Raw genomic sequence first — 22,959 nt, forward strand, 5'->3', positions numbered from 1 at the left:
TTTGTTACGTTTGCTTAGCGTTTGCAGATCGATTTACATATGTTTCTATATATTTGCTTCAACATTACAACGACTTAGTTTGTCTATAACTTATTTGGTGTTGACTTTTGCCTTGATTTTCGCGATCGATTTGTTGCGTTTCATTAATTTGTTCATCTTACGATCTATATCTACGAAAACGTTGTTTTTTGCGTTCATCGCGCTTCGTCGTGGGTTTGTTTACCATTTGTTCTGGATTGTTACCTATAGTTCCAATTAAATCATCATCGTTCAACAATATTCGCAGTATTCTACACATATATCTTAGATTGTAGGTCGATTAATATTTCATATGCAAAGATAACTACTTTTTAGTCGCTTCTTGTATATAGATATATATTTGCTTTTTCGTTTTTTATCGAATTTGATGGAAAAGACACAGAGTACTGCGCTGTAATTCGTCTCTAAATATATATTATCATTTATACTCCATATGGTATATGGTACTATAACACTTGTATTATGGAAATTGGCAACATTTGAACAAAGAAAACGTCGTCTCTATTTGGTTTTTATTCTTGTAACATCGAAACCGCACCGAGGTTTCACTAAAAATCGAACAACGTCTCATCGGATTATGAACACGAGGTGAGGTTGCATCATGTGGTTGATTGGTTAGCTTATAGACGTACTTGAGGAGGGGAATGGATGATGGATTCGGGTTCGGGTCTGGGATTAGGGGCTCGAGGAAATCGGTTGAGGTCCGAGGTTTCTTGGGGTTTTCAGATCCTACCCGAGAATGTCGTTATCTAAAGTAAGTCACTTAAGCAATTGTTTCTTGGTGTTTTCTTTCTACTATGGTTATTTGGTGTATGGTTTACATTTCTATATCGCCTAGATACATATTTAGAATTAATTAAGTTTAAAGCGTTTCTTTGCTCTTGGTATTTTGTTTTTTTTTTCTTGGTGTTTGGTTCTCCTTGAATCCCTCTTGAATAGTCACGTCGATATTTTGATTTCAGTTCATTCTTATTGATCTTAACATCGTTGTTTAAAAATGTATTGTGGTCTGATGTCTTCGATGAGGCCTATTGGTGTTTTTGTTGCGTGTTGGCTTTGTGCTTTGGCATTCTTCTCTCCCTCCGCTGGCTGCTCCTGCTCCTGCTCTTGCTCTTGCTCCATTGGACTGCGTTCTCCCGGTCCATATCCATATCCGATTTTCGATTTCCACCTCTGTCTACATGCTATAGAAAAATTCAACACGAGAATTGTGGTGCGTTTCGAAATGCCCCCCATTTTTAAGATCAAAACAAGTCGTATCCCCAGCGGGACTCACATACGGATTCACCTTCGTTTTTGGGGGCCACTAGGTTGCCGCCCAGTCAAAGCCAAGCTTCGACATATTCCATTTGAATTATCGTATTATAGGCTAACTATATAAAGTACTAGATCACGCACTTACATACACGTTCGTCGTCTGGTCGGGGTCACTCGCTAGTGCTCAGATGGTGGGGTGGATCGTGGAAGGTCAGGGGTTGGTTCAGATTCGAGTGGGTGGTGGGGGCGAACACATGATTACTTATTTTTCGGGACACGACGACTCCCACATCTGCCTTCTGTGATTCAATTTTCCGTCTTGGTCGAGAGGCAATTCGATATAAGGCTAAGTTCCTAACTGTTGGGGTTATTGTTTTCAGTTCGTTGAGGATCTGTTGTAATATAACGCAAGTTGAGAACCAAAAATGCTAAAGCGTTCAACAAACATGCAAATAAAATAAAATATAATGTGCTTCTTTTCGTGTATCGCATGTAAAATGTTTTATTTTTTATGTATAAATACAAATATAATTTGTGTTGTTTTTTTAGTTTTGTATTCGTTTTTCAGTTTTGTTTTGTTTTTTTTTTCTTTGCAAGATCAAGATGAATAACAATTTAAAGCACTTACAAAAGCATAAGGTAAAATAAGATAAAATAATAGTGTATTTTAAATATAGGTATTACTTAGATTTGCACAACAATCTAAATGGTTTTAAATTTGCAGCTGCTGATATTGAGTTACTCCTTCCTGTATATTGAATATTTTTGATTTAGCTGATGGATTTATATTTATTTTTTTTTGTTTTGCAGCGCCCAAGGTACTGTGCTTAAATATTGCATATATAGTTTGATTACGCTTCAGCGTTAGAAATAATAAACTTAGTCAAAATAAACACTCGTGCATACACAGAGAGAGTTAGAGAGAGACAGAGAAGGGGAGACTGAGACTGGGGTAGAGAGAAAGGAATAGAGAGACACAGACACACAATTAATGTATAATTTCTAAAGTTATAAAATTCTAAATACAATTCTTTTCGATCATTTCAAATGTAACACAATGGGCAAATTTGTATAAATAATCATCAATATACAATTAAGAGCATACACATTACAATCACTAAATTAAAGGGGGAAAAACGAGGGAAGGGGAAATCAGAGATTGGCTGCTAGAGATATATGTAGATCTCGATCTCGATCTCGATCTCTATCTGGATCCGGATCTGTCGAACTGTAATCTTAGTTTTCTTATCCTAGGGACGACACGCTCAAGCGCTTCTTAGCTTTTTCATTTTACTTCTAATCTGTTCTCATCTGTTCGGTTGGCGTCTCTGATGTTCTGTTCTGATCTCATTCTGATCTCGTTTGTCACTGTTCTCATCCGCTTCTGTTACTTCTGTTACTGTTTCTGTTTCTGTTTCTGTTCTTATTTCGCTGTCACTCGAATCACAATCAACGCTTTTTTGTATCATTATCGTTACGTGCTTACTGCTTTAGTTACTCCTCTAACTCCTCTTCTTTCGATTTTGTCAACACTTACAACACTAAAAACTTGATTTGCACTCCAACCGGTTACCCGTTTCCGTTTCCGTTTCAAATTGAATTTGACTGATTTGGACTTAATATTTTGTTTTTTTCTTGGAAATCAAACTTTTCTGGCTCTAAAATTGTAACATTAAATCAATGATTTCTTCTAGAAAAGAAATTCAAATGGCTTTTAACAGTTTTCTAACTCAAAACTTGTGATTCTTAAATTGGAAACTAAATTATAAAAAAAAAAGAAAAACTATAGATTTAAGTTCTTAAAATTCGAAAGTGGGAATCTTTGTTGGTTTAAAACCAGCGCAAACCCATTTAAATTGTTGTCCGATTCTGACAAATTCAAATGCTATGGAACCGGAAACGGGACCAAATAATTTTTGCGATTCTGCTTAAAAATGTTTTTTCTTTTTTTGGCGGATCTGCTGCAGTTCCGCCCAGATTGTATCTTTAACTTCCGGTTGGGGGACTCTTAAAAAACTACTACATAAATATGCCTGGGGTGTGGGGTTTCTTTTTGGGGTGGTGGGTTGCTGCTTTGCGTGTGCAGGGAACACTTACAACATAAAGCGAGACAATAACATACAACTAAGCATTACACAATTACAATTACAAAAAGTATATAGATTACAATTACAAAATTACAAAAAAAAAATATATGATAAAACGTAGAACTTGGTACAACAGTAAAACATAGTCAAGGTTAAAGGGTTTTTGGGGCAGCAGGGTGACTTTAAAAATGAAATCCACTTGTGGTCTGTGTGCGTGTGGGGCGGTTTCGGGGTGTCGAGGGGGCGAGAGGGCGAGGGGGGAGGGGGGGAGCGTGTCAAGGGGCGTCGCGACTTAGAAATTCATTTGTCATGTTTTGCGCGGCGGTGTCGGCGGCGGCGGCAACGCAGGCGCATGGCTCGGCGGTCGCAGGCCGGTCATGTCTTTGGGAATGTTTTTGTATTTTGCTGAAAGATGACGGGACTGGTGAGCAACTTGAGTATGCCAGGACGCGGTCGCAACGGCGGCGCCGGCTGCTGCATCTTACCTGCTCCCGCCGGAGCAGTCGCCTGCTCCTCGCGATGCTGTTGTTGCAGCTGTTGTTGCTGCTGCTGCTGCTTCAGCGAGTCGCTGTAAAAGTTCGACTTGCGCAGCCCCAAGCCGATACCGCCTTGCAGGACATTGATGTTGCTGTTGCCGTTGCTGCTGCTGCTGCTGCTGCCGTTGCTGCTATTGTTGCTGCTGCTGCTGTTGCTGAAGCTGTTGCTGCTGATGCTGCTGCCGTTGCTGCAGCTATTGCTGCTGATGCTGTTGTTGTTATTGCTGCTGCAACTAACCACCGGCAACGGCGGCTGCTGCTTCGATGCATGCTTGTTGCCAACTCCCATGCCCATCCCCATGCCCACGACCATGCCCAGGCCCATCCCAATGCCCGAATCCGTTGACGGCGGCGTTAATGGCGTCTTACTTGGTACTAAACTTATGCTAGAAATTGCTGGTGGTAATGGAGATCTTTGTGAATCGTTGCCAATTTCGCCCGTGTACCTGGTTAGCAAAAGAATATCCATTATTAGCATTGACAGTCTTAGGAATCCAAGGCAAAACTCACTTTATATTGGTGTACTCCCGGCCAACCTGCAGGCTCTGCTCCTCGGCACGCTTGCGGGCGATCAGGGTCTGGATGTAGTGCTGCACCGCATAGTACACGAACTTGTACTGCGCCTCAGTTTGCACGAGACCGGAACGCTGCGATCGGACCATCTGGATGGTGCGCTGAATGTCGATTTCGGTATCCAATCCTGTGGAGAAACAAGCAAGGAGATTGGTTTTAATTGAAGATTACTTGTAAGGCCATTTATCATAAATCAAATCCTACCATTGCGGACAATCTGATCGAGGATCATGTCGATCACTATAAAGGTGCCGGTGCGTCCGATGCCCGCCGAGCAGTGTACGCATATGGGACCCTAAAAATGAATGAGAATAGATATTCGGTTACAATCAATCACCCCACTACTATCATCCAATCCATGCCAACTTACCGGTTTCTCGCCCGCCTGGGCCAGGTGACTCTGTCGCGTGTTGACATCCTGCAGGAAGTTGAGCACACAGCCGGGATCGGCGGGCACTCCGTGATCCGGCCACACCTGGAAGTGGTAGTGGTAGATCCGGCGCGCCGGCTGCTCCCGCCACGAGACAAGGAACTCGCGCAATGTGTAGTCACTCGTCGAGTTCTCCGAGACGCACTGTATCCGCGCATGGCCAAACTGCTCCGTTCTGCCCTCGTCCGGCCAGTAGCGGGCGCACTTCTCCTTGAGGCGCTCGTACTCCTTGGTGGTCATGACAATCACCCGCGTATTCTCCTGCCACACCATATTCCAGAAGTCCGTCACCGTGTTCACCTGCGGGGTGAGAAGGCATCCCTGGGTGGCTATGTACGTCTTGAACATCTCGCGCTCCCTTTCCCGCTCCCGTTCTGCCATCGACATGAATCCAGCACCCGATCCGGATCCCGATCCGTAGGATGACGAGTCGCTCGAGTGCTTCTTCAGCAATCCGGCCAGACAGCTGGCTGCGCTGCCTGTGAGATTGGTGGGTGTGCCGGGTCCGTTGACGCTGGCTCCCGAGGATCCAGAGGAGCCGGAGGAGGGCGAGGACGAGGCCGAGGACTCGCTGCGCTTGTGCTTGCTCAGCGAGTCTGACTTGCGGCTGCAGGTGGCACAGTTGCTGTACGGAAGCGTGGCGCTCTTCACGGCACACTGGACGCACGTCTTGTTCAGCAGCTGGCAGTTGGAGCAGTTCCGCTGCGTCTGGGCCGCCGTGCAGGCGGGGCACGAGGGCACCGAGCTGTTCAGGCTTTCCGACGAGCTGCTCATGTTGTACAGGTCGCCGTCGGTGGGCAGGCGTATGTAGTTGGCATTGATGTACTCCGCCCCGGCCACGCCGGGCTCCACGTCCAGCAGCTTGACGCGCGTGTGGTCGTCTGGGGAAGGAAAATGGGGGAAATGAGTTAGTAATTTTAATTATTTGGGTACATAGATAGTGATAGTACAGGTATATAGGATATTTATATAGATATTTATATTATTTATTTAAACCTATATCTTTTATCTACGAATCTATCAAATATTAAACATTTATATAACATCCTGAGGAATACAAACAACATCTTTTAGGCAGAGAACTTGATTATGTTAAATATTATGACAGATAACCCTTATTGGGTGAAGGAGGATGCTCCTCAGAGATCAGTATAACTAATTTCCTAATGTATCCTATTATCTACCAATCTATCAACTATTTTAAACATTTATATAACATCTTGAGGGGTACATCAAAACACCGTCAAGTCACAAATCTTGAATATGTTAATTCTTATAAAAGATAAGAAGGAGTGAAGAAGGATGATCTCTAGAGGTCAGTGTATTCCATACTCACAGGGCAATATGTTCCGGTAGCGGTTCTTAAGGCGGTTCTCCTGCTTGTAGCCCTCGTTGCGCGAAAAGGTATCCCGACTGTCCTGCTGCAGCGATTCGAACTCCTCCCAGAAGCCTCCCTGGAATCGTAAACCTTGAAATTAGTACACCCAACCGAGCTTAGTTCCAGCTTGGGAATTCACCTTGACCAGCTGTTCCACCCGGGCATTGATTCCAGCCGCCGTGATTCGTGTGGCGTTGAAGGGCTGCCGCAGATGCACCACCGTTCCACACGTCTCCACCATGGGATTACGCTTGTAGTGATCGATCAGTTCCGACAGGGTGGCAAATGATTCGCCGCCGCCTACGTCGTACTTCTTGTCCTGCAAACGGGGGAGTTCGTTTGACAATTGGTACTACATATTCGTATGTTTACTAGGTGTACATAGTAATAGGGTTAATATAATGCGGTGCAAATGTAGGGGGTTCAACAGATTAGCTAATAAAATCGAAAACGTGACTGCAATGTCAAATGGGAAAAAGGCCAGCTAGACATGTAAATGGCATAATTGTAACCGCAAACCGCAAACCGCAAAAACCGTGCACACTGCTAAAGTTATAGTAAAAGTGGAATAAATAGTTTTGGGGGAATTACGTTGGAACTGGAACTGCACTGCTTGATCCGGTTGGAGCTCCTGCTGCAAGCAGTGCTTTATACAGTAAGCACTCGATAAATTTTGCTAATTAGCCCAAGAAAAGTTTTAAACATTTTATGTGATAATACATTTCACTTAATTTGAGAGCATTTAAACCCAATTTTCCGCGAAATATCATGAAATATTCAATTTAAAGAGGCAACACAGTAGAGTTTTAGCTACAGGCACTGTTAATAAATGCACATACATATGACTCGACTATAGAGCCAAGGTCGAGCGATGAGGAACTTTATGGGTAGTACGACTTTGTTGCTGGCTATACTGCCATCGATTTGCATTTGCATTTTGCAGGGAACTCGGTTGGAGGGGATGGCGATGGGGATGGGGATGGTTATGGTTATATCTGGTTAGTTCAGTGGGTACATATTCAACATACCTGCCATCGAATCATGACATGCGTTACTTTGTCGTCCGTCCGCACGGAGAGGACGAAATCGCCAGGCTTGCTCTGAGATTCACGGACGAGAAACGAACCATTCTTGCCTCGCTCCAGGATCAATTTTTCCGCTTCCTTGCCGGAAAGATTGCCATGAAACCATCTGTAAAGGGACAAGGAATATGAATTTTAGGATAGAGTTTGGGTAAAAAAATATATATATAAATATATCTACATATATCTTCCGATCGATGGCACATCCACGGGACTTAGTGAGCTATTGACTGACTGACTGACTGAGTGTTCGACCAGCGACTACGTGAGCGCTCAAAATGCAATTACAAACTATACGAGAAGCGCACAAAAGCGCAAAATACTAGTGCCAATAAAAGCAACAAAAACAGCTAAAATGGCAACAACAGCAACAGCAACCGCAATACCAATAACAAATCAACAACAAATACGAGTAGGAACCAGGCAGCGCAAATACAAATCGAATATGAGTACAGTCATGACCGTGTGTGGGTGAACACTTGTCAACGTTTAATAATATTTTGTATTAATTCATTATTTTTAAGCTTTTAAGTACTGGTTTTAAGACGTTTTACCGTAGAAAATACAGCATTTTTTTCTACCATTTTTATATTTATTTGAATATATCCTAGAGTTACACATATTAAAACCTTCAAATTTTTGCCGTAGCCACTAAAAACATTTTTTTTTTTAATTCATGTGCAATATTTTTAAGCCTCAATGTGTTGATTCAACAAGGTCCTACTGTAAGAAATATATGTGCTAAAGCACACACCAGCAAAACTTGGAAGAAAACAGCCAAATGCAAGGCGACAATGGCAATAACAACAGCGATGGTGGCAAAAACACGCATACGCCGTGTGGAAAAGCGCAAGTTGAATCGAAGCCAGATACTTGAGGCCCGGGACTTATAAGTCGACCCGTCTGGCCTGCTCAGCTTACTCGACTTGACAGACTTGAGATTGCCATCGCCATCGCCATCGTCATGGCAATTGCAATTGAAATACTATTTTGCGATGTGACATAGAAAAAAGGCGGCTAAATTAAGCTTAAAACTGAGAATTACTGCGGTTTTAACTGCTTGGCACGGCACCCCGAAAAAAGTTCAAATTTAAATGGGGGCTCGAAAAAGCAGTGCAGTAAATTAGATAATATAAGGGGAGGGGTTGAAGAAATTTTCAAAGTGGGAAAAGAAAAATAATTTAGAATTTATTTCGTATGTATCGTATTTCGCTCTTCGATATGCACACCTCTCCACTGTTGGCTTATAGTTCATTGGTTTTGTTTTGCTTCGCCTTGCCTCCCTCCTACTATTTTGCATAAATAACACTAACTTAAAAAACTTGCTTTGAATGCTATTATCGACCATGTGCTGCCGTTGACTTGTCCATCTTTTAGCCCGCTTTAAAGTTCGTCGCCACCAATCAAACAAAAAGAAGATACGGAGAATTCGAGCAAAATCTAGACAACAATTGACAACATTGGGTTGTCCTTAAGCCGGTTTCAATTCAGTACCCCCTGGGGTCATAGATATCATAAAATATGTCATCGAGAACGCGAGAATATGGGTGGTGGCAGGGAGACACTAAAAACTCATGTATAATGTATGCGACAGCATAGAAGTGCCAAGAGCTCAGTTCCCCCGGATATCCCCCTACACAGAAAACAAAAGTTGTGTCGTTTCGATAAGAATTTGCTTAAGTATCTTATTTTAAGATATCACACCTTGTATATTGTTTCATAGATAGCAATCAATAGAACACCATATAACATAAGACGGTAATATATAACTTGTGATTATGATATTTATGAAAAATATTTTCTGTACCTATGATTGATTTTAGCTAATTCAATTCATCTTCCGTGTGAGACTGAGTGTGCCGTTGGCTTGGCTATTAATAGAAATTCATGTAGAAACAATTAACATTACATTAGAGCCACACACAATCGTGTATTTCAATGCTGTCTGTCCGTCCGTCCCCCTCTCTCCTTATTCGCCATCTCGTTCTAGCCTCCTCGCTCTGTTTTGTCAGCCTGTTACAGATTCAAGGTGGCCCGAACCCGATCGGTTGTTAGTGATAAGAATGAGTTTTATGGATTTATTTTTAGCAAAACGGAAGTTAAAAAATCTATTACTTGCTTGAACTGCTTGAAAGATATCGAAAGCTTGTGAACTGCTTGCCAGAGGCAGCTGTACTTCAGTTAAAATGGTACCAAACAAGAGGTTCTTTAACTTCATCTAGTTTTTGTTTTTCAGAAAAGGGTAAATAAAATCTACTCTTCTTTGAGAAAGACGCTATTTCCGTTTTACCAGATCATGACCAGTATTTACGAACTGCGCATTCTTTGCGATGATTCAACATACATACAAATACACATATGTGTGTGGAAAGGTTCTCGAGATATTTGCATAAGACAATTCACAGTTTTCGGACCACATCTATTAGCACTTTTGCGTATTGTTTAGCCGATCGTTTATTTGCGACCATCGAGTAGACAGATTGCTCAAATTCGGGGACGCATCGCCCTCTGGCGTCTGACCCCGTGATATCGAGTTGAACTTAACAATTATCGCACCCCACATCGATCATATCTCTCATATCCTTTGTGCCACACTGCCAAACTTTGTCTCCACCCATATTTCGCTGTTGATCTTTAATTTTAGCACTGTGACGATAATACAACACAACACAAAGTACTTTTACTGATCGCTCTCTCTCCCCCTCGTTGATTTAAATCGGGACGAGCTTTAATCGCAGTCGACAAAAATATCAACAGAAGTAATACCTCCAATGCGGAGTACGTCAGTGAAAATTTCACAACATTTTGCATCATTTACAGTTACACTTACAGCAGAATGCACGAATGTTATATATTTACATACGAAGGATGGCGGAGCTGAAGCTGCGCGCCATTCATGAAAGCGCCGCCTAAGGTCAACAAACAGATTTACATGCATACACGAATATGTGCAACTTATTTGTACACAATAATATCGGAATATACATGTATGAATCTCGGAGTGTTTTTAATCGTTTCGTTTGTCACAGGTTTATTTATTTTTTTGTGTGCCAACGCACCTGGAAAGGCGGCAGCGAAACGAGTGCTATGGGGGTTATGAAAGGGGTGGGGGGGTCCGGAATCGGAGAGCCGAGGCCTTCATTTAATTAACTTTTCAACTCGGAAGGGTATGGAATGAGCTGCTTGTACATACCCTAACCACCCACTCAGAAGCAGTGAGTGGAGTTAAGGATTCAAGCAGTCCAATCAAGTACAGCCTATTCAAAACATGAGCAAAGATTATGATCGATTTTTATCGATTTTAAAAACAAATTTTAAACAAAATTACATTTTAGGTTTAATAACCTTTTTTCGCTTACTCTGCTGGGGGAATAAAATACAAATTGGAGATGTTCCACTCTACAACAGGAAAGATTGGGGTAGAACGGTAAACTTTCCGTGAAGTTTTTCCCCCTTGCAGTTGGGTCTTTCCACTGAGAGCATCTTGTAGTCGGCCGGCTGCATGAATTTGCACAAATTAAAGCGTTTTTATTTGATCAGCGGCAGCGGCACACGGTTGTGCAATGGAAAAAACGGAAATATGCAAAACAGAAGGCAGCGCTCGACAGCCATTACGAGAAATGCATTTTCATAAATCGTTTATCAGCCGAATAACGAAAAAGAAAAACAAAAACATCGAAAGTTTATATCGTTGCTCCATTTGCTATTTAAGGGAAAGGTTGATATGGGGCAGAATGGGGAGTTTTCCCCATTTTTTTACCTATTGAAAAACAAGTGATAGACGTAATAATTTAAAGATAGTAAGATATAAGATTCTTCTTCTGCAAAAAACCCAATTAATGCCTTTGGATAAGTAAAATTTCTAAAGAGCTTAGCATAAATTTGATCCCAATTAAATGTTATCGCCAGAGGGCAAAACTCCCATAGATCAACCCAACAAGCCAATCAACACATTCACCCATAATTAATCAATTCCCATCAACATAAATAAAACCAACCGAAACTGACTATAATACCAATTTAAGCTCAACTAAAAGTCAAAGATAATTTATGGGACATGATACTCCAGCAGATAGATATGTATTGTACAAACATATATGCAAATATTCTGGGGAAATGTGCGAATCGAGACTTTCAAGACGGGGGACAGCCCACACAAACAAACAAACAGACAGAGGCACATGGCACAAGCCGCCGAGATAAACACTGAGATCGGATAGGGAGTGGGAGGGTATGGTATGGTATGGTATGGTATTGCATTGGATGGAATATTTGGGGAATGTGGACGACGGACGACGGACGACAGACACTGAGACATGGGTAAACATTCTAAAGGAGAGTGAAGAGATAATTTCAATCTGGCAGTGGGACCAAGATATACAAAGTCCGCAGTGAGTATTTCGACGAACTCTCCATGGTTCAACAAGTGCGTAGTTCCACTTGGGAACCCATTAACCATTGCCCTCACCCACAACTCAATCTTCAGCTCTAAATGTTAAAATCAATATCGAAATGTTTGACTTGACAATGGGTTAATTGTGTTAGAGGGGGTGGATGATGGATATACCATATTTGAGTGCCGATTTGATCTTTCATATCTATTTTCATTTCCACATTCATTCCCTTCACTCCGGTGGACATTCATTCATACATTAGAACGTCAATTTACGACTTTTTTCATCAGCACGATTGCTTGTTTTTGTTGTCGAATGCTTTGCGTAAATATTTACTCATTTTGCGTGGCAATTTTGAACACATGACAATTTGTGTTGTGCTGTTTTTTTGCTTTTTGTTTCGGCGTCAACTGCCTGTGATTGCCTGCCTTATTAGGGTTAATGCTAATGGGCAGCAGATTGGCTCCAGATTTCTCTCGAATCGTTTGCTACTCTACGACATGTGACTGACAAACAGTGTGGATAGGATGATGATTATATCTAAATTGTCTGACTAACGGAGCAATTTTGTTCTTGACTAGATAAGATACCCTTAGAAAATCTTAAAGATCCTTCATACGAAATAGTTTGTTCATTATCCATTTGTTACCATAATGTAATTTTGTAGTTTACATTTTTGACATTTAAAACTAATGTTTCGGTATTAGTATCCATTTGTGTGCAGAAAATGCTTTTTTTTATTTGTAACTCTAAAGTACCACTAAAACTTTAAAGAATTTTCAATAGATTATGATTAATGACAACCGTTTTGCTGGGTATCATTCATTTCGCAACCTAACAAATTACTAGTTCGCACATTGATAACAATTAACATTTAATTTCGCACGCGCCCCAAATCAGTTAATTACGCTAAATTTTGATGATTTTTTGCCAACCCGATTTGATTATTATTTTCGTGGGAGACCCATAACTTACTTGTAACCATGGAGCTGGACACGCATGGTGGCCAAAAGCGACAGAGTACTGTTCGAGCAGCTGGCTCCGCCAAAGGCGGCTGGGAATTGAGGCGGGGTGGCCGTCCAGGAGGTGGGCGTGGCCGGGTATGAGGCATAGGCGGTGGCCTGGGGGCTGGGAGTGAGGCGGTGCAGGGATTCCGTGGACGTGGAGGCGGAGGCATTGGCAGATGGTTGGGCGGACAGAGGACGACGTCGCCGCTGGAGGCGATTTTCCTGGGAACTTTGGCCCGTTCTCTTGGCTGCGACGCCTTTGATGATCTGTGCCAGCTCATCGTGGGTCATGCACTTCTTGCAGGCCGACTCCTGGACAACTTCTGGGCTCTCCGGTGGCGTAACCTTCGACTTCTGACTCTTGCCGACCTTGAACTTGCCGCTCCTTTCCCGCTCCTCTGATCGCCTTCCCTTACTTCCGTAGTGCGCCTGAATAGCCCTTTCGTACTCAAAGTTTCGCTGCTTATTATAGGCATTGTTGTTTATACTAATAGTATTGTTGTTATTATTATTATTATTATTGTTGTAGACTTGTTTCTCTTGTAGCTTGTGATTGACCACATTGCCCAGCGAGCTGGACAACTTTTCCAGGCATTTGTTGAACAGCATTTTCTTCACTCTCGTTTTCTCACACACCAAACAAAAAAAAAACGGCTTAAATGGTAGTATTCCACTGCGGAAAAATGCGTCTTGGTTGGGCTTTTTATATTACTTTTTGTTTTTATGTAACAACTTGCCCACATGCACACACACTGAAACACACAAAAACTAGAATTCTTGTTTTTTCTTGCCGCTGTTTGTTTTGTTTTTCTGTTTTGCCTTCTTTTTTTATTGATCTTAGTCAGCTCGATTAAGGTGAAATGTCTATATAGTTGTCAAATAGAGTGTTGTTTATTATTGCACAATTTTTTTGAGAGCCAGCAACAGTTTTTTCTCATACGACTTGACTTTAATGGTTTTAGCCACGGTGGTGGTGGTGGTGGTGGAGGTTGAGGTGGTTGTAGTGCTGGTTTTGACCTCTTCAGGAGATGCGGCTTGCTCGTTCAGACGCACTTGTGCCGCCATCAAATGCTCCAGGACAAATGTGGCTGAAGGCATAATTTGGCGCGGCTTGCTTTTTTGAACAGAGAATTTAAAATACTAAACCACTCGAAAAAAAACTCGAAATGAACTGCTTGCCGACGATCGACGACTGATCGACAAACGGCGACTGCTTGCGCGCTAAGCTGGGCTGAGCTGCTAACCCGTTGGACCGCAACTCGAGAATGAAGCGCCTGCTGCCGGGTCTGAAGCTTTTTGCCTCGGATCCAGATTGGGATTCGTATTCTTGACGTTGTCTCAGCGCGGCTGCTTCTCCTCTCTCTTTCTGATACGATTCTTCCGCTCTCACAGTGGGTATATCGCTCCGCGGGAGCTGGTGGTGTTCTAAGCGCTGGGGTATGAATGAATCTGAATCTTGTCTGGCTGCGGACGGCGCTTTTTGTTTTTAAGTCCAGCAGCCGCTCTGGTTAACCCTTCCTGCCGAGCTCGTTGGTCGGGAGAGGGGTTTCTGTATATGGGCCTTATTTACTGTCAGCGAGCCAGAAGTCACAACAATTATAATGTTTAAAAAAATACGTTACGAAACGAAAGACGTTTCGCGAGACTTTGATTGGCAGTGGGTGTGTGCACTGCTTTCCGTTTACTCCTGCTTGCAGGTCTTCAAACTGCTTGGGCCCGTCGTTGGGCGCCACTATACATATGTAGTCACAGTTCTAACGCCACTTGAACGTTTTTTTTTTTTTAAGAAAGTGCACTTTACAACTAACTTTTCACTTAACTTTCAATTAAGTGATAGTGCCAAGCTAACACCTATCCGTATTGAGCCGCCTTCCTCTATGCATATTGAATAATGACTGTACTCCTGGATGAATCACTGATTTCATCGCAATCAGAATCCGAATCATATACATTTCGAAAAGCAAACACAGAAAATTAATTCCAATCCGAAAATGGTCATTTCGTGATATGAGTGTGTGTTGCTGGCTTGTAAGAAAAAAGCAAATATAAAACGCGCTTTAAGCGCCGTCCGTTGCCTGCCACCGGAAATGAAACTGAAACCGCACAGCAACAATTGTGGCGGCCATCTAGGCAAGGAGCTGGGTGGCCAAGGGGTGGGTGGTGGGCAGATGGGAGGTGGGAGCTAGAGGCTCGTAACTCAAAAGCTCTCTTACAGCGCAGGCGCAGACGTCAGAGGAGCGAACGTGCGCAGAATATGTTTTTTTTGGCCAGCACATCAAAAGTGGCAGACGTGCGACTGCCTGCGAACTGCGATCTTAGCAACACTTAACTATCAACCCCCCAACCCCCGATGACAAATTGTTTATTTTAGTTTTTTCAACATTTCGTCATTGGTTTTTCGCTGAAACGCACAACTAGAACTGAACTCGATCCGATCATTCTGATTGAAAATTTCTCAAAAATACAAATTCGATACAAATTGAAAATGCAAAGCATAAACGAAGTGGGGAAACCCATGTAGATTTGCATGCATCAATGCAAACAGGATGCCTCAAGCCAGATGGACCAGATCCGATGGAAACCACACACGGGTGTTCTGGGCGGAGTTGAATGTCAGTTGAGAATATTAGTCATTGCAATGGAGAACTTGCAGTGAAAGTAAAAAAAGAGAAAATTGAAATTATTTTGGTTTTATAATGTTATGAAGCGCAAATTATGCTAGATTCTATCCAATCCCAAACGTACTATTGTTATAAACTTAAGATTTCCACCTGCTTTGATCTTTGAATACTATATGTTTATGCTCAATTTAAATTTCGCATTTTCCAACTTGTTTACATTATCTATGGAAAGATTACAAGTTATGGCAACGCCGAAACAATAGTGGGTGCCCAACCCAGAAATAAACTTGATCTGTGCCGACAAGCAGTCCTAGAAGTTCCATGCTCCGCGACCTTGGCTATCCCGAAATCGTTGCTGGAGACCCAGACCGCATTTGGGCACAGCCAAAACCATTTGCGGGTTCGATGGGGAGTGAGCAAGAAATAAACATAATTTATTGTTAATAAGTTGTTGTTTTATCGGCGGGGAAGGGGTAGTTTATATGCCAGGCACACAACTTACGAGCCGTCCATTAATTGTTCGCCATTCTAATTCGGTTTTTGGGTTCGGGCTTGAATTCGGTTTCGGATTTAAGATCCCGGGATGGAAGCCGAGTCGGTGAGCTAAGGCCTTATCCGTAGGTAAAGCGTGGCAGAGCGACAATCCCCCGAAATGGGTTAGCCAATCGATTGTGTATCGTTGCAAGGACTGATCTACGGACGTGTTCGCACTAAATCAGCCGAGAATCAACATAACTTTTTTGCGGCGATCGCCAGAGTGTTTTGTTTTCGCAAATATAGTTTATGGGCCATAATATCGGGCATTTGCGAACTGGGTATATTGTACACTTTTCGAACTGAGTACTATGGGACCCCACCCAAAAAGGGGTAAATCAAGAAATGACAGAGAAAGGCAATTAGGAGAAGTACTTATATTATTTACAAATAATTTACAAATCATAAAGTCACTGACAGTGGGCGTGTGTAAAATCGTAGTATTAGTCAGCTAAAATGTGAATTGCCGTAGCGTGTTTTAAATATGATTCATTTCAATTGATGATCAAGTGTCATAAAAAAAAAACAAATATCTATTTATCAGCATTTAAAATGTAATGAGGTTTTGTTCATATCCAAAAATGTTTGCTTCTATAATGTCCCCTATTTTTAGGGGATCATATATGCCAAGACCTGGAGAGACAAGCCCAGTTTTACTTGTATCTGGGTGGGCTTCCCTATTTTCACTAGAGATTTATGATATCGCCCCTTATTCGCCTTGCTTGACTAGCCAAAAATATAGCCCAAGATTTACGATCCTCGTCATAATTTATATTATTATATGGAATACTACGTGAGCCCCCGTCCATGTAACAATTTTTTGTTGGAACCAGATCAGATGTTCGGTTTCCCAAATAGTCGGGGACTCACGCGCCGTTTAATGGCGGAAAAGTTTTTCTTTTGGATGGGGGAAGAATTTTTTTGGTCAGTTCATTGGCCTTCCCCAATTTCCATTTTCTTTGCGTCTCCACGAATCGAATCCCATATCCCCATTTATTGCTTCCAATCTCTCCTCGTTTTCTTTGTGGTTCTTTGTTTTGGTTTTGGTGAGGTTTTTAGCGAGGGATTTACCTGAATATATAATTGCGGGACGGACGCATTTGCTGTTCGTGCCGGGAGCTTTAAATTGTCGTGTGCTGGGCAGTTTAGGATACCAAATATAATGACCGATTATCTCGATTTGAGTACACATACGAGCGCTTAAAATTTAATTCAGTTCGGGGGATATACAAAGGGAAAGATCATTAAGAACTGATGGTATCAGGTGAACAAAGTTAAATATCATTGGGTTAACTATGGTTTACAGATAAAATGAATAATAAAATCGATTTCATTTTCAATTTTCTGGCTTTATTTTTCAGAATCATAATATTCCTGAAAAAAGTTATTATTTTATTGTTTCTTTAAAATCGCGATCGTATCGTATCGGCAGATCTTCCACTGATCTCGGAAGTACAGTTTAGTACGTCTATTAATATTTGATGTCTATAATTAAAGTACAATCAATATGCGAGAATTGGATGGGTATTATGTAAGCAGCTGTAGGTCTAGTTGGGTTCAGTTTGCCAAGCACTTCGGGGCGGAACTCTAGAGCGTTGCAAGTACAGTTGTGCCTGCATTAAGCGGCATCATTAGTAAGTCCGCCGATTTGCACTTTATAATCAGAGCGTCAACTCGGGAGTCGACAGCTTAATCGGGTGCATCTGGCGATGCTGTTTACCCGGGGATAAAATAAGATGAGATCGCTGCACATACATATAGACGATATAGTGGATAAAATTCCTCGGGGGACGGCGAGTCAACAGTTTGTTGTGATGTGATGGATGACACGATCGAGGGCACCGACAGTGGGCGTTAGAGGGGCGGGGCCGATGGGGTTTTGGGGAGTGTAAATGGGCGGTAAAGTACCTGCAGCCAAATACATGCACACTGACGAGAATATGTGCGTGTTTGCACAATTCAATTCATTTACGTATGTGCACAGAGAACAATATTTGGAGCAATATTTAATAAATACCATCAATTTGATGTTTCTACAGTTAGGGTTGAGAATATAGCATATCAGGTTTTACTATACATATGTGGCACTCAAAGCCAGTTCAATCGCACAAGTTTGCCATTAAATATATAGGTAGGTATTATAGATAAGAGAAAATGCCTTTTTTTATACACTTGCAAGTGTAATAGAATATTTATGATTACAAAGTTTGATTTTTCTCCCCGTGTACCCTTCTATAGACATTTATTGCTGCTGCTGTTACGGCTGATGCCTTAGATACAGATACGGATACAAGTGGAGGTTGGGGTAGAGATACAGATACAGATACAGCTATAGCTAAAGCTACGTGCAAGGCATAATTTATAAACCATTTGTAGGCTTGTCTTAATGGCGAAAATTGAAAGCATTTAGCATTTCAGGCACTTGAGAGTGTGATGGATGGGATGGATGGGCAAGGGCGAGGGCAATAGAGAAGGGGTTGCTACATGGGGATGGGGCTGAAGTGGCGTGGGGTTCGTTATCCATTATCCACTATCCATTATCTAACACAAACAATTCGAAAGCTTAATTGACGATTGTCAGATTTGTCTTACTCTTTGACAGATCGGCTGGGCAATGCGAAGAAAGTGCGCGAAACTAAAGCAATTAACAATTATCATCTTTAATTGCAGCGATTAAGTGGGCAAGTTGTTAAACAAAAAACAAAAACAACTTAACTGCATTTCATCCAGTGATTTGCAATTCGGTTGCACCCCAATCGTTATTCCAACTCGATCAAAGGTCAAGATCGAACATCGAGATATAGCAATGGGAACGAAATCAGATGGTGAAATGGAAGAGAAGGTTGGAGAATGTCTTGACAATACCGCGTGCAAGGTTCCCATTCCGATTGGCATCTTTCACATTCCTCTGAAGGTGTTTTACTCGCCACGTAATTATAATATTTACCAATGAAAGGTGGAGTTAACATTGTAAAGAGACTATATTTGTACGAAAGGTCATGATAAAAAGTAAAGTACCGGTATTCAACCCACCCCTAACCAGTTCAATAGAAATACCCAATTCTCTACAGACCCCACCAAACTGTACATGGAACTAATAATCCCCATTGTATGCATATTACTTGGACTTATAAAACTTAGCAGAGGCAAACGAATTGATTTATAAATAAACTGACCGCGTAAATTTTCCACATCCCATAATAAACCCACTTTTCGGACGACTGACGTTCTCAGCCTTAAATTAAAATCACCCCCTGACCAACCCCTAAAAATACAAATATGATTGGTTTCGATTCGATCCCAAACCCAATCTGAACCCTTGTTTGACGTCATCGCGAATCAAATGATTTTAGCAGCTCGCAGATCGATTATAAACCATACAACACCCTCTTAGGCTAAAAATAAACTAAGCTCGGATCGAGGGGTTTTAAAAATAAACCAGAATCGAAAAAAATCATAAACGTCACGAGCTTCAGTCAAGGATAAGTGGTTGATGGAGGGGCTGGAAAACCAGATTGGGGGGTTAAGGAAGGGTTAAGCCAAACGTCAGTGATGAACAGATGCGTTCAGAATAATAGTGGCTCCTACAGAAAAGTATGAAAAAAAAAAAGAATTTTCCATGTCTACAGATCAGTAAGTAGGTAGCACAAAAATATAATATATGTATTAAAAATGTAAATAATTAAAAAAGTAGCAGACCTCTATTACAAGCTGGCAAAACTGGTTTTTATCGAGGCAGCGATAGAGCCCATTGTCACCTGTGTATATTTAAATTGCTTTGAAACTAAGCGTATTTTTAGATTTCTTCATTTCCATTATTATTTAAATTCAGGTGTACCTCTACCACTACCATTTCGACCTCAACTGTAAGTGTGTGCAAACGTACGTAGCACCGTTAAGATCCAAATTTCCAGATGGGCTATACATATATATTCCTTTTTTAGTGCCCCGCCAAATTTAGAGGGGGCGTCGGTGGGAGTGGCCACATAAGGTGGCTGACCCGTTAGGATACGGAAAATGCAGCGCACGAAGAAGAACGTAAAGCAGAAGCGTTAAGAAGAAACAAGACAAGGCGACAAACAAGAATGAAAGAGCAGGGGCCGTAAAAAATATTTGATGGCCCCGGTAGACAGCGGTCACAAAAAATATTAATAAGCAAGAAATATAATACAATAAATAACGAAAATATTTCGCGCGTGTGGGTTGTAAAAGCCAATATAACAACGACAACGAAGACAATGCACTGTGCCTGTGTGGGTGTCTGCGTGAGCAACAGGTGTGTGGGTGCCCGATTTAAGTGGAATTAGAAATTATTCACCCACAAATTTCATCTCGGCTCGAAATTAAGCTGCAAAGCCAAGCTCAGTGAATTGTAAACAATACCAAAAGAAAGAATTGGTAGGGAGAAGCATCAAGTACCCGAAATGATCGAAATAGAATAGGTTGATCTATTATTATGACAATGTGTTGCCGGCATTCATAATAGTTATTAAAATCTGTAGTTTGGTAGTAGCCATCCAAAGGAACAATTATTTTGACCCATCAACTGACCACCCCAGTTTCCGTTTTGGTAAAGAATAATTTTGACCCCAACTTTTAAAGGTTCATAAATGTTTGCTTATATTTTTATTGCAAAATATTTTCGCCAAATCAAACAAATCAGTTAGGATTGGAATAACTTACTTAAATTATATCATCAAGTATTTGATTTGGATTCAAAAATCCACACTCTTCCTAAATCCATAAAACCTTCTTTGAATGTTATACATAGGGTCTACATAAACATAACTTTATACCTAAAATGTTTATTAACATAAGAATGTTCGGAATTTTGGAAAAAAAAAGACCAAACAACAATAAAAGATTTGAGGGAGAATAAATGGGGAAAGGGGGAGAAAGGGATGCAAAATGTGGCCCTGCCCCTATTCGAATTCCCAGTACCCGATAACAATTAGGGAAAGCCTGATAAGCGAAATTGCTTGAAACTTATGTTTATACTTTAAAGTGCCTACACAAGATCGTTTGTAAACATGGTGTATAAATAATAAATCGGACCCGAAAGCAAACAAATACGATTCATCCTTGGACAAAGCGGAGTGGAACCAAATGTAGGTCATGGATTTTCATGAGAACAAACGGTTCGGTTTGCTGATGACCCAATTTTCAGGGAATCTAGTTATATTGACATGAGATTATTTTTGGATTGTGGTTGCACGGCTGCACAGACTGTTATTAAGTTGCAGTACATCTGCAATAAAAAAGGGTTCTTCTGGTTGTTGTCATAGTTTAGATAGTATCAAATAAGCCTCTGAGCTTTACTTATTTAAATAAATCGGACCCAGACGATAACATCATTGTATTTCTTTTTAGAACGTGGATAGATCTCAGACGAATGGATCATCTTCACGCCATTTAATCGAAATGGGAGTTTGAATTCCGAAAAACCACAGCACTCTGTGATATGTCGATAGGTAAGTACCGTGCTCTACCATTCTATCCGTACCATCTAGGGTTCTAAGGACCATGTCTCATATATATAGCCATATATACCATCCTATCCGTACCATCTAGGGTTCCAAGGACCATGTCTCATATATATAGCCATATATGTTTAGTTCGCGACGGGACTCACCTTTCCGTGGTGGGCTCGGCACAGATCAACGGCTGCTTCAGCTCGATGGCCTGGCCGTTCTTCTCCTTCAGCTCCCCATTCTCCATGTAGTATTGTACCAGTTCCGGCAGTGTGGCAAACTTTTCACCTGCAAAAAAAAACGAAAGGAGATTCACACCGGTCAAATGGGTGGGCCAAACGGGTGGGGTGGGGGGTATGACGAGCATCACTCACCGCCATAGAGATCAAAGAAGTCGCCATTGTTTTGGATTTTGATGTGGGTCACCTCGTTGCCCCGGCGCACGGAGAGCGTGAAGGCGCCCGGATTCGAGGAGGAGAGGCGGGCGAGGAAGGAGCCATCGAATCCCTGCTCCTGCAGCAATTTCTCAGCTTCGATGCCAGATATCGTTGGGTGGAACCATCTGCGGAGAGGGCATAGAATTTGGTTACTGGTTACTGAACCGGTTACCCCCTGCGAGGGGGGGAGGGGGACGGGCAAACGTAGGGGGTGTAGGTATAGTCAACTGTCACAGAGGACCGGTGGGCACAAGGGATATAGCACTAGGTACTGTTGGATCCTAGGCATGTGCTGTACAGCCATTGTTGGAGCATTAGGGTGTCCGAATATCATGGTTTTGGGTCACTCTCCACTGTCACTAGTTACCGCACTGATTACTCGGTGGGCAACAGCTGTGGCAGTGCAGCAGTAACGGTTCTGCTGCATCCACTATTCCACACCTTCCACTTCCTCCCCTCGTTCGTCACATTATTGCACTTTTTATCTCAACAGTTTCAGTTTTTTTTTTTTGTTCTTTTTGTTGTTTCTGTTTTTCTTCTTTTTTTTCGCTCTGCCTTTGCTTTTGTATCTACTTATACATATGTAAATAGCCCAGTTGGGAGCGGAGCGTGCGTGTGTGTGTGTGTGTGTGCGCGACTGCGTGCGTGTGTGTGCGGTACATTGTCGTATTTCCTATTGGATTTACCTTCGCGATGACATTTTCTTATTGCGAGCACACTTAAAAAATAAATAATAGTGACACTTAACGGAAAAAAATGAAACTTATGAGTAGATGCTTTGTTTAAACTTATTTTTACAGTTGGTTGGTTGGATACAAAAAAAAAACTATTTTTTACTGGGCAGTGCTGTGTGGCCAGGCGATTCGAAAAAAAACAACTACAATGTGCCAGTCGCGAGGGGTGGCGATCTTGGATACACGTTTAGCGCGGACTTCAACCGGAGACGTGGTTCATTTCAAAAATGGAAATACCTTAACATACCGTTAGTTACGGAGCGTTTTGCAACACTAAAATTAAATTTGAAGACTTCGTTACGTTGATTCATATGACTACCAAATTCACCTGTTAGTATAACAGCTTAGGCCATATTATAAGACATAATCACTACAAAAT

The 22,959-nt window shown here is 41.8% G+C and overlaps 1 protein-coding gene across 5 annotated transcripts; it reads right to left on the reverse strand.

Annotated features, from left to right (window-relative positions):
- Positions 1-844: 844 nt before the first annotated feature.
- Positions 845-22,694, reverse strand: csw (protein tyrosine phosphatase non-receptor type corkscrew). 5 transcript variants are annotated; one of them, XM_036820418.3, is made up of 11 exons: positions 22,533-22,694; positions 21,784-21,971; positions 21,571-21,697; positions 7,329-7,491; positions 6,440-6,619; positions 6,259-6,376; positions 4,863-5,803; positions 4,697-4,787; positions 4,430-4,619; positions 3,869-4,365; positions 845-3,788 (listed from the first exon to the last, which is right to left on the reverse strand). In XM_036820418.3, the coding sequence occupies exons 1-11, from the start codon at positions 22,544-22,546 to the stop codon at positions 3,691-3,693; spliced, it is 2,607 nt and encodes an 868-aa protein (XP_036676313.1). In that variant the 5' UTR covers positions 22,547-22,694; the 3' UTR covers positions 845-3,690. The 5 variants fall into 5 exon arrangements, with proteins under 5 accessions (XP_036676313.1, XP_016938979.2, XP_036676312.2 ...); XM_017083490.4 differs by having other exon boundaries at positions 845-4,365; XM_036820417.3 differs by lacking the exons at positions 21,571-21,697; positions 21,784-21,971; positions 22,533-22,694 and adding an exon at positions 12,752-13,912.
- Between the last annotated feature and the right edge of the window lie 265 nt (positions 22,695-22,959).

This window comes from Drosophila suzukii, chromosome X (genome assembly GCF_043229965.1).
Source record: "Drosophila suzukii chromosome X, CBGP_Dsuzu_IsoJpt1.0, whole genome shotgun sequence".
NCBI classification, from domain to species: domain Eukaryota; kingdom Metazoa; phylum Arthropoda; class Insecta; order Diptera; family Drosophilidae; genus Drosophila; species Drosophila suzukii.

Bases quoted from the DNA above. Each gene is read 5' to 3' on its own strand.
- csw (XM_036820416.3), bottom strand. From the start codon at position 13,392: ATGCTGTTCAACAAATGCCTGGAAAAGTTGTCCAGCTCGCTGGGCAAT. The intron at 7,492-12,751 runs GTAAGTTATGGG...GTCCCTTTACAG, and splicing joins GTCCAGCTCCATGGTTACAA to ATGGTTTCATGGCAATCTTT. The intron at 4,620-4,696 runs GTAGGATTTGAT...GTTTCTCCACAG, and splicing joins CGATCAGATTGTCCGCAATG to GATTGGATACCGAAATCGAC.